Source organism: Vitis vinifera, chromosome 5 (assembly GCF_030704535.1).
Source record: "Vitis vinifera cultivar Pinot Noir 40024 chromosome 5, ASM3070453v1".
NCBI lineage: Eukaryota > Viridiplantae > Streptophyta > Magnoliopsida > Vitales > Vitaceae > Vitis > Vitis vinifera.
Genome location: NC_081809.1, coordinates 876,009 through 893,668, shown reverse-complemented (window position 1 = coordinate 893,668; position 17,660 = coordinate 876,009). Strand labels below are relative to the sequence as shown.

At 31.0% G+C, this 17,660-nt stretch overlaps 1 protein-coding gene across 1 annotated transcript; it reads left to right on the top strand.

Annotated features, from left to right (window-relative positions):
- The first annotated feature begins 8,335 nt into the window (after positions 1 to 8,335).
- LOC100244843 (acetate--CoA ligase CCL3) lies at positions 8,336 to 12,965 on the top strand. Its single transcript, XM_002276398.5, has 3 exons — positions 8,336 to 8,610; positions 10,999 to 11,589; positions 11,770 to 12,965. The coding sequence occupies exons 1-3, from the start codon at positions 8,395 to 8,397 to the stop codon at positions 12,664 to 12,666; spliced, it is 1,704 nt and encodes a 567-aa protein (XP_002276434.1). The 5' UTR covers positions 8,336 to 8,394; the 3' UTR covers positions 12,667 to 12,965.
- Positions 12,966 to 17,660: the final 4,695 nt, after the last annotated feature.

The following is a 17,660-nucleotide window of genomic DNA, read 5'->3' as shown; positions in this document are numbered from 1 at the left end:
GAGTGCTAATATGAAAGCTCGTGCATACTGCTCTAATATGGCCTCATCTGAATCAATTGGTGGACGAGAGAACTAGTGACATAGCCATCGTGTCGATATCATTGATCCTTTAATCTCAAATGTAGGGGGAGTCATACCTAAAAGTTCATAACATAGCAGTGACCAATCTATGTCACATGTGCCAGTGATGAGAAGCCCATGAATACGAAGTCCTAATATGATAGCAACATCCTATAAAGTAACGGTCATCTTCCCAACAGGAAGGTGAAATGTATGTGTCTTAGGATGCCATATCTCAACTAGACTATTGATCAATCCCCAATCTAGTGTAATGTGTCCAATACGGTATACACCATAAAATCCAGATCGAATAATATAAGATCGAAGATGAGGATCCATCTCCTATTCCCATATAAACCTAGATATATGTTGTCGACAAGTCAAGACCGAAGCAAACTGTAAAGATACAAATAAATCATTTAGATAATAAACTCCATTTCTTTTCATTCTTTAAAGAGATATTATGTGCTTTCATATACATACCTGACCATAATCAACTAAATGAGACTTGTGCCTATCCTGTAGAACCAAAACAGACTTATCTAATGGATCTGAATCAAAACTATGTTTTTTATACTCTATATCTGAAACAAAATTGTAAAGATAAATAAACAATACTTATTGTTTTTAAATAAAAAATATTTATAATGGAAAAATTTTAAAATTTTATGGAGTTTTCCCTATATTAAGTATATATCAATTTGATAAATTTAAATAGATCAATTCATTTATTACCAATAAACAAGTCATATTAGTTTAAATTAAAATTAGAGATGCAAATACAATGGAACATTTTGTTAACATCTTTAATAGAAAATTTCAAAATTTTGACAGAGTTTCCCCTATAGTATGGACATTATTCCAAATATAAATAACCTGATTATGAAAATAACATCAATATTTATAATCAAACCAAAGCCAATAATTGCATAAATGTAGTATCATAGTAGCTTACATCACAATATCCAAGAAAATTACATGCATACATCACATGGTCTAATAAACTATATTACTATTTTGACAAGAATGACGATTGTGGCCACTTTGTTTGCATAACCCACATGTAATAGAAGTCTTGCCCTCTCTAACATCCATTTCATTACGTAAATGACTTGATTTAGGTCGTCCACTTGATGCACGTTTCATCGACTCAGAAGGCACGATAATCAGACCATCATAAGGAGACCACTCATACATTGAAAATGGGATGGAACAAGGGTACCCAAGTATTATAGTATGATTGTGTACTGTAGTAGTATTGAACAAGTGGTCTAAAATCAACTGAACGAAAATGACATGCTGTTAGAATATGGCTACATGGGAATCCATATATGAGTGTTTTATCACACGTACATGCATGCTCATGTAAGTTGACGCGATATGTTCGACCACCAGTTGAGCTACTCTTCGTATCCCTACTAGTCTTCACGTGGAATCATCCTTGGATGTGATCATATAAAACAATCTCATGAGATCCTGTCTTAACTACATTTGCCTTAATCTTAGCATCGACATATGAAGTGTATTTTTCATTTGAATCAAGTCGATTAACACCTTGTTCCCTTCTCACAACAAAGTAACTATTTAGCCAAAAAAATGTCAATTGAACCAAAGCAGTTACTGGTAAGCTACAAGCCCTTTTAAGCACACTATTGAACACCTTCAACATGTTTATAGCCATGATGCCATACTTTCGACCTTCGTCATGAGAGAGCGCCCATTTCTAAAAAGGGATTGCTTCCAACCATTATTGTGCAGCTGCATTAATCCTCCCAATTATGTTCATATGTTTATTGAAATTTTCAATCTTGGTTGCTAAGGCTGCTCTGCACATTAGATTTTTCAACATTTTATCCTTGAGTCGAGTCATAAAATTGCTGTCAAGATGATGTATACAAACCCTATGATATGCGTATGGCTCAGACCAACCAAGATGAACATCACTCATTGTAGTTATAATGCCTGGATGTCGATTTGAAATAACACAAAGTCCCCTCCTATGAGTTACTCTAGTTCTAATACATGCCAAAAACCATCCCCAACTATCAATATTCTCATCCCCTATTAGGGCAAAAGCTAATGGGAATAACTGATTATTTCCATCATAATCCCGAGCAATCATTAAAGTGTCTTTATACTTCCCATACAAATGTGTACCATCAATATTGAGTACGAGCCAACAATGCTTGAATCCTTCAATAGATGGATGAAATGTCCAAAAAACTTGTTGAAATATCTTTGTATTCTCCATAATACCGTGAAATGTTTTTGAAATTACAACACATCCTGGATTTGCCTACTCTAAGGCAATGAAAAAATGTGGTAGCTTTGCATATGACTTATAAAAATCACTAAATAAGTTTGTAAGTGTTTTAAGCTTTTCTTTAGATGTCTTCTTGTATGATATTTGGTATCCAAATTTCTCCACAATACTTGCTTAAATAGTAGCTACTAACAATGTGAATTGTGCCTTAATCATTCATTGGATATGAACAACAATCAAGTTGGAATCTAATTGTTGATGGTCCCGATTCAAACAAGGATTTACACATTTGTGTGGACCATTGTATTTATTGATTGCAAATAAAGTTGTACCTTGTACAACCATAGCACAGAGTTTCCATGGACATTGAGATTGCTCAACCTTCTTGCATCTTAAGACTAACAACTTTTTAGTTGACAAAACAACAACATACTCTTGTTGTGCACTAATAGAGTACAACTTCACAGCATGTTGTAAATATGCTTTTGAATTAAAAAATTGGCCAACCATGAACTCTCCACCTGAGTTTCCAATATTAGTGTTCCCTCATGGGGTCTAGTCACTTGAAACGACATTACCAATGTTTTCTACATTTTCAAAATGTAATAATGGTGCTGAGTGATATTGAACAGAGGAAAAATCCATTAAGTCCTTAAGATCTAGGTTATTTGACATATCACAACCTTCCCCATCCACGGAGATATATCTCCCTTGTTCACTTTCCATTGCTTCGTGAAGAGTTAAGAAAAATGAAACAACATTAACACTATTGTTTTCCTCATTAATAAATTCGAATACCCCATGACCATCATGTTGAACATCTTCTGCTTTCTCACTTTGATCATCACTTTCTTAGGATTCATATTTTTCTTCATCTTCATCTGCTCTACACTCATAAGTCATTGCAATTGGGGCACTACTAGGTCCACAACCATACTCAAATTCCTCAACATTATCATTTTCTCAGAGTAATAAATGTGTAAAGTTACCTAATAATTGCCCTCTGACTTGTGGTTGTATTGACACTTATTCAATATACAATTCAATTTCGTTCATTCCAAATGAGTTAACCAATTTTAGCATTTGGGATAAACTATTATCATCCCATATTGGACAAAGTTGAAACCTGTTTTCCATTTAAAGGATACCTACAGTTGAAGACTAATTGAAATTGTTTTTTGTCAATGCCAGTTCTCGAGTATATTATAGATAACAAGTGTTCATAGGTTGAACTAACAGACACATCCAAAGGCATAATTACAACTTGATCCCCAATATACTTTACATTTGTTTTTGTCATCAACATTTTTCCTTTACAAAAGCAAATCACAGGAATAATAGATTCAGACATGATTTACCTACAAAAAATACAATATCAAATGGTTTAATAATCAATGAAAATAATAAGTCTTTGTGTTTTGAACTTAACATACTTTTTATTAAAATAATTACAAAAACACACATACAAGAATGTTCTAGAGAAATTGCATATAATTTTTTAACATGTGAATACACAATTATATAATGAAACATCTTCTTACACATTAGGGGGAAAAATATAAATCACTTCATAATAATAATATTTTTTATTTAAATAGTTATCAATGATACAAATATATTCATAAATAAATGTTTGATAAAATTTTAATTTAAAACTTAGATAGTGGGTTTTAAATCAATAAATGTTTAGTTAAATCTAAAAGGCTAAACAATTGCAAGAATCTCAAAATTAAATAAAAAATAATCCACCAATAAATTTTTTTGATAAAATATCATATATTAAAATAAAATTAAATGTTATCAACCATTAAATAATATATACTTTAAATAATTATGTTGTTATTCATAAATCAATTGATATTTGATTAAACCTAAAAGTCCAAAAAAAATTTAAATCTCAAAATCAAATAAAAGATAACTCACCACAGAAAAATATATTAATAAAATATCAAATACACAATTATAGAAAAAAATTATTTATATATATAAACATTATTTGAATATTAAAAGTGAAAACATATAAACATTTTATAAACCTATTTAATATTAATTTTAATTATAGAAAAAAAATCATTTATAAATTAATTTTAATTTATAAATCAATTGAATATTAATTTTAATTTTAATAAAATTGATGTCAATAGGATGACCCTTCTCAAATAATCCACCAATAATTTTTTTTTGGATAAAATATCATACATTAAAATAAAATTAAATATTATTAACCATTAAATAATATATAATTTAAATAATTATGTTGTTATTCATAAATCACTTGATATTTGATTATACCTAAAAGTCCAAAAAAATTTTAAATCTTGAAATAAAATAAAAGATAACTCACCGTAGAAAAATATATTAATAAAATATCAAATACGCAATTATAGAAAAAAAATCATTTATATATAAATAAACATTATTTGAATATTAAAAATGAAAGCAAATAAACATTTTATAAATCTATTTAATATTGGTTTTAATTATAGAAAAAAAATCATTTATAAATTAATTTTAATTTTAATTTATAAATCTATTGAATTTTAATTTTAGTCTTCAATCTTCTCTTCTTGTTTAATTTTGCTTTCTTGCAGGGAGCCATTGTTGATAGAAAGGTATAGAAAGAGTGATTGTTGTTATGTAGAGAAGTATGAGGATAATGGTGGGCTAATTTGAGTATTATCTAGTTTTTATTTTTATTTTTATTTTTGTGATTTTTCCAGCATTACATTGTTTATATGGGAGATCACTCGTACTAGGATTCAGAATATATGGTTGCAGCTAACCATGAGATGCTAGCTTCAGTTACTGGAAGGTAAGAGACTATGGTCCCTAAAAAGAATAGGCTACTAGTTTTCAGTGTCCTGACCTAATTTTGACTGTGTGGATTGTAACAGTTGATTTGTTTTTCTATGATTCTAAATGTTGTGGTGGATTGTTTTCAGTGTTGATAAGGCACAGACAGTAACACTTCACCATTACAGTAAAAGCTTTAGAGGGTTTTCAACCATGCTTACACCCGAGCACACTTAAAAACTTGCAGGTGTGCCTTTTTTCATATTATAAAACATTGTACATCATTCAAAACATTCTGGCTTACTAAATTCCTTTTGATTTTCTTGTGTTGCAGAGAGCGATTAAGTTATTTTAGTGTTCAGGAGCAGGATGAACTGAGTCCATATAACTCATTCTTGGGATTTTTTGGGAATAGACTCTATTGTCCAGTATAACCAACTGCCAATGACCTTGTCTTCTCATAGTTTTGCTCAATATTTTATTTTAACTTCAATTTTTTTGTTTATTTGTCCATGCATCCGTGATTTTTTTTTTTTTGTGGAATTTATAGGACATCAAAGGCGAAGTTAACTTGGGTGCTACTAAAAAATCTTTGCCTATGGATCCATCAATTTATGGGCTAACAATTTTGGAATCAAAATTAGGACTAGGTGGTGCAGGTAACATTGCCTCACCCTGCATAAAAACTAGGAGATATTTTTATATGGACATATTTTTTGTGGTACTATGAGAAAAATAATGTTTGATGTTATTTCCTCTTTTGTAAAGACCATATTGGTCAACAGTGGTGTTAGTGGAATAACATAGAATAAATTGGGCACCTTCTATTTTTGGTTGAGACAAATGGCAACAACTAAAAGTTAATATAAGAGACGAGCTAATGGCCTTGATCTAAGGCTTGAAAATCTCGTATGACAGTTTCAAGATTGTTTATGGCTTTTTATTAGGAAGTTTTCTAGTCACTTAGATGTGTTTAATGGCCTTAATACAGTCTCATAGTTGCTTTTATCTTCTAAATCTTGTCAGTACTAGGTTTTATGTATTTAATACAATATCATAGTTGCTTTTATCTTCTAAATCTTGCCAATTTTCATATGTTCCACTCATGAACATCGCTAGCTTATTATGAGCCTAACAAAGAATTAAAGATAAAGTCTCCAACTTATGGTTACAGCAAATCAAATCCCAAGAATAGCCAAGCAGAGTCTAAATCAAGTAGAGTTGAAGTATTGAAAATTTTAAAACTATTTAGTTTGAGATTCCTTAAAGGATGCAAATAATGTCTTAAATCTTTGGACCAGAACTAGCCCATGATGACTCTGTTTTAACCATATCTCCTACCACTGGATCATATTCCTGAATTTTAAGGTCAACCAAACAACAAGGAATTTGAAACCCACCAAGTAAGAAAAAGATCAGAATACTCAGGACCACTAATGAAACCCACCAGCTTTATTTTATTACAGAGGAATGGGTCCATGGAGTGACTCACATTGTAGAGGAAATTCTGATATCATTTTCTAGAGTTCTACCCCACCCAAATGATAGGTCAAACATGCACATTTTAGCATTACTTTCCTCTATTTTCTGGGCAACCAAACATTCCTAGAATTTGGAGAATAATGTAGAAACTGAAAACAACCCCACACCTCAATCTCCTAACTTAAGATAAAACCTTATTCATTGGCCCTTGAAAAGTGGAGTACTCCGATTTTTTCTGTTCCTATAACAAAAATCAAAGCTCATCCCCTTCATTTTTGGGGTTTTTAACAGTGGTCCCCTCCATTTTTGGAGTTCTTAACAATGGTCCCCTCCATTTTTGGTATCTTTAACAAAAAAAATTCACGGTGGCTCTCCATTCCATATTCGTTTTCTTCACTAAAACAAAACCTTTTTCTTTTTGTCAAGCTAGCTCACAATGAAAATAAAATTAAAAAAAACCGAACACATCTTTACCAAGCACAAGATGAAAATAAAATCAGAAACCAAACACATCTACAACAATAAACTAAAATACGTGAAAACTAAACAGATTTACAAAAAAATATTTAAATTTACGTAAACTGAAAAACTCATAAATCTTACCTGATCAATGATGGAACAAGATGAAAATTTGGAAAATATTGAATTTGAGCCAAGGATGAACCAAAGACAACCAGATGCAACGGGAGACAACGGAAATGACGAATAAAAAGACAAAACCCTAAAGGTAAGAAACCTAACCGAAAAGTGAAAGGAACTCAAAACTGTAATTGGTGACTACGGTTTCTTGACCTGGACTCCTACGTGATAAAGATGCACTAAATTGGGCATTATTTTGGAAATCAGTTTACTTTTTGGTTTTTTTTCTAAATATCTTTTTTTGGGTCAAAACTCAATAATCCAAGCGTCCAAATAGTTGAAATGCACCGTAAAAGCTATAACTAGAGCTCGTGTGGTTACAGTTAATCCCCACCGTCGATTCTCACGGCGGTGGGTCCCATGTGATGTAAAAATTAATCGTGGTTTGTCTTTTGGACCTAGTTGGGCCCAAAAATTAAGTTTTGGTCCATGTAAGTTGCATAATTGATGATGAGGATATTAAATATGAAAATACCAATATACCCTTTAAAACTATTTTCTACCATAATGTTTGACAAACTTTTTTTTTATCTTAAATTTTTTTTAATCATTATTCTGAAAATTTATTATTTTTAGAAAAATATTTTTTTTAAAAAAATATATCATTTTTAAAAATAAATTTGACATATTTTTAGTTATTTTTATATACACAATTTTAAAAATATATATTTTTCAAGATTTTTTATTTTTAAATAATAATAATAATAATAATTTTATTTTATTTTTTTTAGAAAGGGTGTATTTTTTTTCCAAATCACTAAATTATATTAAATTTTATTGAGGTTTAAAAAAGGAATAAAATTTAAATTAATATTTTTCTACCTTTTTTTTTTTTTCATAATGAGCAAAAGTCATTTTTGGAATGATAAAAAAATTCATATCTTTCTTCTCAATTTTCACATTTTCTCTGGGTTTTAAGCTTAAATAATGAATTTATATGGACAAAAACTTAATTTTTGGACCCAACTGGTCCAAAACACTATTGTCCCTTTATTTTATCACAAATGGAGGACAATTTGGTCATTTCCATATTCAACATGCTCAACATATATATAAAACTATGGCAACTCTCTCCACGTTGATTATACACTACTCGCATCGTCACGAGAGTTGCCATAATCACAACTGAGGAGGTAGATAGTGAGGGTACAGAGGAGATGGTGGTGGAGCGCGACATAGATGATCTACCGAAGAACGCAGCGAACTACACGGCCTTGACTCCGCTGTGGTTGCTGGAGAGAGCGGCTGTGGTACATCCCAACAGGAAATCAGTGATCCATGGATCTTTGCAGTACACGTGGCTCCAGACTTATCAGCGGTGCCGCCGATTGGCTTCCGCTCTTTCTAAGTATTCCATCGGCGCCGGCAGTACGGTACTTCGGTTTCTCACATCTTTAACATTTTCATTCTTCTGCTTGGTAGATGAGAAAATGAAAGAAAAGATAAGAAAATTTGAAAATCTTTTGTTGGTTGCAGTCTTGAAAGCGGCGTGTTTTTGTCCCTTTCTTAAGTGAATCTAACCCTTCCTTTTTTTCTTTCCCTCTGAAAATAGGCGGTGAGTTTAATTTGATTCGTTTATTTAATTACCACGTTAATTAAATCTTGTGCTGATTGAATATAAATCAAGTTCGTTGGCATGAATTTAGTCTTTTTTTTATTTTTTATTTTTGGTTGTAGATCTGATTTTTTATTCTGTTTTTTGAAATATAGAAGTAAAAGTAATTTTTAATCACTTGTGTAGTATTCGTCGAAAATCAACATGATTGTTGTGGTTTTGAATCATTTAGTCTCAGGTGTTATTTATTCAAAAGTTGTGGAAAGTCTTAAAAAAGTTTATTGATATTTTGGTTTTGAATTTTCATTATTACTTTTTCCTTTTAAGAGTTGTTTATTCTAGTTTCAGACAAGAGGTTATGTTATCATGCTCAATATCATTATTCCTACTATTGTGGCTCTATTTTGGGTTAGTTGATTAAAAAATTCGAAATTTGACCTGGGTTAGTTGATGTTGTCTGCTAGGTTTTCCTTTTAGATTGAAAAACCATAAATTGAGTATGTTGGAGTATAAAAAAGATTACCGAATCTCGTCCAAATATTGGGGTTGAGTTGTTCACACTAACCTACCTAAGTTGTAAGGTTAGGTGTTGTTGTTGTTGCTTTTTTTTTTATAATTTTTTATTAAAAGTAATTTGGTTTTATTGAACTACTAATTTTCCTAAAAAGCTGAAGGACTTAGATCTAATATGCATATTATACTCGTTAACACCTTTTCTCGTGTGTGCAGCCCATACCCACATGTGGAGAGGCATAGACAGAAAAAGGGAGAGAGACCAACAATTGCAAATAACCCTTTTTGGGTTTTCGAACATGTAAATGGGGAAACAAACATACAAATTGTAAAGAGACAACTTGAATGCATGACTTCTGGCAAAATATCATGTTGAACAATTAATTTTTCTAAAAGGCTAAAATACTTTGTTTTTTTTACTTATTTCTTAAATTTTAGATCGAATAGAAAAAACCAAAATATTTAATTTTCTTTTTAATGCAAAAACTAACCTATTAGTTTTTCTCTACTTGTTAATACTTAATAGAAATTAAATATCGAAAAAACTAATAACTTAATATTTAATACTATTAAACACTATTTTATCTTAAGTTCGATTTAGAATTAAATAAGAAAACAAGTACCACCTTAATTTAATCCACTTATCATACAGTTATTCTGAAATATTTAATACTTTATCTACTTATTTTTATTTTTTCAATGGAAAAACCAATAAAAATATTAATTATAAATACACAAAATAAATAATACATATGTTTATTTTTTTTAATGAAAGGGAAAACTAATAAATTAGTAAATCCAAAAGACGGTGATGGAGATAATATTTATATATGAATAATAACTGTTTTATACAAATAATAGTTATTAATAAGCTTTGTGTTATGGTTATAATAATTTTGTTATTCTTGACAAATTATATTACAAAAAAATAGTTATAATCGTAGTATAATATATTATTTTGTTATTCCCATTATAAGAAGTTGGATTATTCTTTAATAAGTTTTTCCTCAACTATGAAAAGATTATAATCATTTTTGCTCTCTGCCTGAAATTTTTTTAGTACTTTTACTATTTGCTTATTAAAATAGCTAAAGGGCAATAAGTTGTCTTCATCTCCCTCTATGTCCAAATTCACTGGCAATATTATTACAAGTATAAGAGCAGGAGTAATATGGCTGCATTTTAGAAAAAAACTGCTGAAGATTTTTACCTGGCTTGTTTGGATAATTTAGCGGACAGGTGGTTCTGCTTGTTTCCCTCCCAAATACCATATTCTTTTCGGATTTGGCATCATTTAGGGCTTATAATCCAGTTCAGTTTCTTGAGTTACTTCCTGAATTAGTTTCCTTTTGGGAAATTATTCTCATTGCTTGGTTGTCTGGACTGCTTGAAACTTCTTGTTCACCTGACTCGTGAAATCAAAGAGTAATGCAATTGCCTTTGTCATTGTGTGTGTACTTTGATTTTGGGATTCTCATCCCTGCTCCTTTCATCGTATTCATCATTGTAAAAAGCATGGAATTTTCTAACAGTGTTCCACTGGACCTCATGAGGTTTTATAATGATGGCCAGAATTATGAATCGTTGATCATTCTGGTTTCCTTCCATCCTAACTTTGTATCTGATAAATTGCCTCTATGTTGGATTGGAGCTAGTTGGTGGCTGAATCTTAGTGTTCTGATTATACTGCCAGGTAGCAATAATTGCACCAAACATCCCTGCCAAGTATGAAGCTCATTTCGGGGTTCCCATGTCTGGAGCGGTGGTGAACTGTGTTAACATTCGTCTAAATGCACCGACAATTGCTTTCCTTCTTGAGCATTCATCGGCAGCAGTTGTAATGGTGGATCAAGAGTTTTTCCCATTGGCAGAGGAAGCTTTGAAAATCTGGTCAGACAAAAGCAAAAATGATTTTAAGCCTCCACTTCTAATCGTCATAGCTGATGAAAGCTGCGATCCTAAAGCACTAGAATATGCTTTGAGGAAAGGGGTCATTGAATATGAGCAGTTCCTGGAAACAGGAGACCCTGAATTTGCATGGAAACCACCACAGGATGAGTGGCAGAGTATTGCTTTGGGGTATACTTCTGGAACAACAGCCAGCCCTAAGGGGGTAGTGTTGCACCATAGGGGAGCATATATCATGGCCCTCACTGGTGCTCTTGTATGGGGGATGAATGAAGGAGCTGTGTACCTATGGACACTTCCAATGTTTCATTGTAATGGCTGGTGTTTCACTTGGACACTTGCTGCTCTTTGTGGGACCAACATATGCCTTCGGCAGGTACTTCTGAGTCATTTGTTTTTACCTCAATATGTTGGAGAATTCATGCTTATCTTAAAAATGTCTTCAATATGTTGAAATGCTTTGCCAAACACTACAAGGCAGTTTGAAAACAGTTGCAGGCCGCCAAAAGGAGTTTGCTAATGTGTTCATGCTCCTCTGCTTTGTACATTTTTGTAGGTTGAAACCAAGGCAATTTATCAAGCCATAGCCAACGATGGTGTAACCCACCTCTGTGCTGCACCAGTGGTCCTCAACAGCATAGTCAATGCCCCCAAAAGTGAAACCATCCTTCCCCTTCCACGCGTGGTCCATGTAATGACAGCTGGGGCTGCTCCGCCCCCTTCTGTTCTCTTTGCCATGTCCCAACAAGGCTTTCGAGTCACCCATACCTACGGACTCTCAGAAACCTACGGCCCCTCCACAGTATGTGCATGGAAACCTGAATGGGATGAACTACCACCTGAAACTCAAGCCCGTCTCAATGCACGCCAAGGCGTCCAATACATCGGCTTGGAGGGCCTAGATGTGGTCAGCACCACAGACATGAAGCCTGTCCCTGCCGATGGAACCACCATTGGTGAGATTGTGATGCGGGGTAATACTGTGATGAAGGGCTACTTAAAGAACCCGAAAGCCAACGAGGAAACTTTTGCAAATGGATGGTTTCATTCAGGTGATCTTGGGGTGAAGCATCCAGATGGGTACATACAACTTAAGGACCGATCAAAAGACATCATCATCTCTGGAGGCGAAAACATAAGCAGTGTGGAGGTTGAAAATGCTGTATACTTGCACCCTGCAGTGCTAGAGGCATCAGTGGTGGCAAGGCCAGATGACCGCTGGGGGGAATCACCTTGTGCTTTCGTGACGTTGAAGCCAGGGGTTGATAGATCCGATGAAAGACGCCTGGCAGAAGATATTATGAAGTTCTGCCGATCCAAGTTGCCGGCTTACTGGATTCCAAAATCTGTGGTGTTTGGACCATTGCCCAAGACGGCCACTGGGAAGATACAGAAGCATCTGCTGAGGGCCAGGACGAAGGAGATGGGACCTCTTAAGAAGAGCAAGCTGTAGTAATCTCTCAGGGTAGTCCATGAATGAAAAAAAAGAGGGATCTTCTTGTTGCCGGTTAGTCACCCTCGCACTCTGTTAATTCATTCAGTTCGGGCTATAGGATTTGTGGTTGGGCTACTAATACGGTTAAACATTTGAAGAAAAATGCTTCTCTCATATTCACCTTCCCCAATTGGGACTATCATGTACTGTTACTTATTTAGGAACTCGTTGGACGACTGAGTCAAAGACCGGGTCAAAAAGCCCACCATAAATGATCGACATTTGAATATTCTATTTATAAAGTCAATTTCAAAATACATATCGATGTGATATTTACATGTGAATATTCAATTAACGGAAAATTCTGATGAATGTTATCCCTATCACATACAGATCATGTTGGTCTGGAATCTTGGACCAATTTGATGTGTTGATGGTATGGGCCATGTTGTAGCCCATTGACATCTCTGTCCAAGCCCAGTAACCAGGCCTTGAGATTTCAAAGGTCAGGATAGAAATGGGCCTTGTGGTGGACCCATCTATGGTAGTTCCTAATGTTTTGCTAACCAAAATTTGGTGGGGTGGGATAAGAGCAATGGAGCTCCTTCAATCCATGTCTTTTAGATTCTCTGTTTCATTTGTTCTTCCTTTAAGGCCTGTTTGGTATACAAGAAATAAGAATAAAAATGGGATGAAAACAAGGATGAATCATAATCTAATGTATAATAATCAAAATCTTAGTACGAGTGTATTTGGTTTTCATGACAATGATTTTTTTTTAATTCTTAATTTTTTTATTTCCATTTTCATTCCAAAAAAGAAAAAGAATACGACAATGAATGAGAAATGAAATTAAGAGTTTGTTTGAGCATTGTTTTTAAAAAACAATTTTTTTTTTGAGTTTCTATAAATAAAATATTGTTTTTCAAATTCAAAAACATATTTGATATTTTTTGATAAAAAATAGTTTTTTGAGAAGATATTTTAATTATTTTCATTTGTTTTCTAAGGTTGTTTTAAAAAATAATTCTATAAATATAGAAAATGATTTAAAATAAAGTATTACAAGTAAAAACCACTTTTAAAAAACATTTACAAACATGAAATATAGGTTTAAAACATTTCAAGTTCTCAAACAGACTTTTATACTAATAAACATTCAAAAACTTTTGAAAACGTTTCCAACAAGTGAAAGATTTTCATTTTCATTCTTCATCACATGATTTCAAACATCATTTTTATAGCAATAGAGGACTCCATTTGAAGAACTTTCAAATGATGCAATAGGATTACAAACCCAAAACAAAAAAAACAAAAAAAAAAAGGTCAAGCAAACGTTGATGCTATCATTATTGGCCAGGCTTTACAGAGAAAGTGGTATTCCAAATGAGGAGGAAAGCTCTAAGGATAAGGAGAAAGCTGAATTCAGAATGGTTTGTTGGCAGATATATCTTCAGTTGCGTCACTGAGATGGTATTTTAAAGGATAAGAATCTTATATATTATATTATGCATGCATCCATCCATCCATCCATCCATAATCTTGGGCATGCTACAATGCTCCTTCAATCCACCCTCCATAAAGTTAGGTCCCAATCCATGCAAGGTGGGATGGTTCATATTTCTTCATGCTCATCCAAAAACATTTGTCAAAGTTCACAACTTGTAGCATCAATGGACCCATCCCCTTTATCATCCAGTTAGGCCTCTTTCTTCTCCAACTCGTCTACCTGCCAATCATCACTTCAATTTCACGTTAATGCTGAATAAGAAGACATCCTATATTTATTTTTCAACTAACCCAACTATGTGGGTTGTTTGAAACTTCTAAGAAATAAGTTGGACAATTTTTTAATACAAATTTTCTTTCCAAGAAGCAAGAGAAAATATTGATATTTCAATTTTACAAATATATATATATCATTCAAATGGATTGAGTTGCAAAGTAGTTGTTCAATGGGGGTCAATAATGAAAATATCACTAGTTTGATTTTACAAAAATATGGATATGGATATTGATATTGATAATAATTTTCTTAAATTAAATATATCATAAAATCATAAAAATAACTAAAAATATGAATATTTTTAGATACAAAAATATCAATATTGATAGAAATTTTCTTAAAATTGAAAATATCATAAAAATGACTAAAAAATGTGAAAAATTTTAGATAAAACTTTGATAAATAAGAAAATAATTAATAGTACGAATATTAAATTGGGTTTTTAAGAGAATAATGTACAATAGTATCAAATAATAAAAAAAATATGTATTGATATTGATTTGTATTACCAAACAATTAGTGTTTATCATGAATAAAAAAATGATTTGAATCTGTCTTTATATTACATCTAAAATTTTATATGACCTTAGTAGACTATGTTTTGAAATTTTATTGAAAATTTGAAAACATAGATGACTTGGGTTAGGTATACCAAGATATTTTCATCATTTTTTTATGGATAAAGATAATTAAATATTTAACTTTTCAAAATTTATGAAAATATGAGAAATATCATAAATACTGTCATCCTCATATTGTTGACCATAACAATGACACTTAATGAAGAAAAACTTGGGACATTAAAGGTTTTTAGTTGGGAAGCAAAACTGGGGACATTAAAGGTTTTAGTTGGGAAGCGTTTTTGAAATATTTTTTTTAAATTATTTTATAATGTTTTGTACAACAAAAATATGTTTCTAATTTGGTTTTTATAATTTTTAAAAACAAATTTTATAAGTAGTGTTGTATTTTTAATCATTTTTTATAATGATTTTTAAAAAACCCTGTGTATATTTTTTTTATTTTCGAAAATAGCTACCAAAAAGCTTAAATCTAATCTCAACCCTAAATTAAGGTGGTGTTTGTTTTTTTGGCTTTTTACTGAAAATAATTTGTTTTCAGAATTTATATTGTTTATTTTTCTACTTTTTCATCACTTATTATAAATTTTTTATTAAATAAAAAAAATCAAAATATCTAACTTTTTCTAAATAGAAAAAATATTTTTTTTACTTTTTAATATTATAAAAACAAATAACCTAATATTTAATACTACTAATATTAAGGTTCTATTTAGAATTAAGTAAAAAAATAAACATCGACAATGTTCTAAATAAGTCGATGGGTATAAAGTTTATCAATAAGAGGAGAAAGCAAGCCTTATCACCGTTTAAAACCCTAAATCAACACTCAACTTTTTGTCTTGATCAACAAATGAAAAATACTTTTAGGGTTCATCAACAAATGAAACAGGGACTTAGATTCTATCAGTGGGTCGAGGTAAAATTCAAATTGGGATGTGGAGACGAGGAGACAGAAGAGGATGGGAGGAGAGGCGATTGGGCAGCATGGTGACATCAATCCAGAAGAGTGTGCTCCGACAAAACAACCCCACAAAAGCTCTCATGGTCATGGGAACATCAGCCTCAGACACATATAACGGAAATAATGATGGTGGGTTGGCCAAACACTCCCTTAAGACTTGAGATGTTTGGTATTCAAAGGTCCTTGTCTCAACCTGCAGATGTGAAGGTTGTTTAATAAATAAAACCGATTTTCTTTTTCTTTTTCCCCTTGCCTTTGTAAAACGAAGCGTTCCAGCTTTTTTGTCATCCAAGGAATGATGCAACATTCAAGTTGTCTCGAACCTTCTTAACCAATTTTCAGCTAGTTGAACTGCCTTTTCTTTTTCTTAAAAAAAAAAAAAAAACCCTTATATGTATATATATAAATTATGACATATTTTGCCATGAGTTAATGAAGAAAAAAAAAATTCTTTCTCATGACAATGATTTTTTTTTTTTTAATTCTTAATTTTTATATTTCTATTTTCATTCTAAAAAAGAAAAAGAATGAATGAGAAATGAAATTAAGAGTTTGTTTGAGCATTGTTTTTAAAAAACATTTTTTTTATTTGTATAAATAAAAAATTGTTTTTCAAATTCAAAAACATATTTGATATTTTTTGATAAAAAATAGTTTTTTGAGAAGATATTTTAATTATTTTCATTTGTTTTCTAAGGCTGTTTTAAAAAATAATTCTATAAATATAGAAAATGATTTAAAATAAAGTATTACAAGTAAAAACCATTTTTAAAAACATTTACAAACACAAAATATAAGTTTAGAACATTTCAAGTTCTCAAACAGACTTTTATAAAACTATTTTTTAAAAATTATTAATGTGTTTGTTAAGTTGTTAATTAATGATACTATTTAAGTTTCATGTGAATCCAAATGAAAAAAGTAGTTGTCATAGCATTATTAACACTTAGCTGAAAATGGACTACAAATTTACAAGTACCCAAAATTTGATTAGATTTCTTTAAGGTGGTATGAAGTGGACATATAGAAATTGAGAAAATGTAATACCTTGGAAGTAACAAAGAACTCTTTTTCCTTTCTTGTGAAAGAATACAAGGTGTACTTCATACGCATCACAATGTGATATCATCTTTCTTGGTAGTTTCTAAAGCTTTAAAATTCAGAATTATTTATTAACTTAGGTTTGAAACCTATCTTGAAAATAGTTTCTATTTTAAAAGGACAAAATAAAAATAAATTTTACTTTTAATTTTTTTTTAAAAATAATAATTTTTATATAAGATACAAAAAATTTTAGAGACTACAATGGTTTTAAATAATGGAGTTATCAAAAAAATATATATTATTTCAAATTTTCAAGTTTTGTTAAATGATTTTTAAAGGAATAAATGTTTAAATTTATATATATTTTTTTATAAGATATTCAATTTTTATACACAAGTTTCTAATTTTAAAAATAAAAAATAAGAAGTACATCCAAATGGATATTTAAAAAAATAATTTTTTTTGAGAATTTGTTTAGAAAATAAGTTATCTTTAGAATAAATTTTAATTATTGTTTGTATAGGACATGATACTTTTGTGAAGAATAAATCAAAAAAATTGTTTTACATATTTAAGTTTCCAAATTAATTTTTTTTTCTTAAAAATATTTAAAAATCCTTGTTTCAAGAATTTTTTT

Bases quoted from the DNA above. Each gene is read 5' to 3' on its own strand.
- LOC100244843 (XM_002276398.5), top strand. From the start codon at position 8,395: ATGGTGGTGGAGCGCGACATAGATGATCTACCGAAGAACGCAGCGAAC. The intron at 8,611-10,998 runs GTACTTCGGTTT...TTATACTGCCAG, and splicing joins CCATCGGCGCCGGCAGTACG to GTAGCAATAATTGCACCAAA. The intron at 11,590-11,769 runs GTACTTCTGAGT...ACATTTTTGTAG, and splicing joins CCAACATATGCCTTCGGCAG to GTTGAAACCAAGGCAATTTA.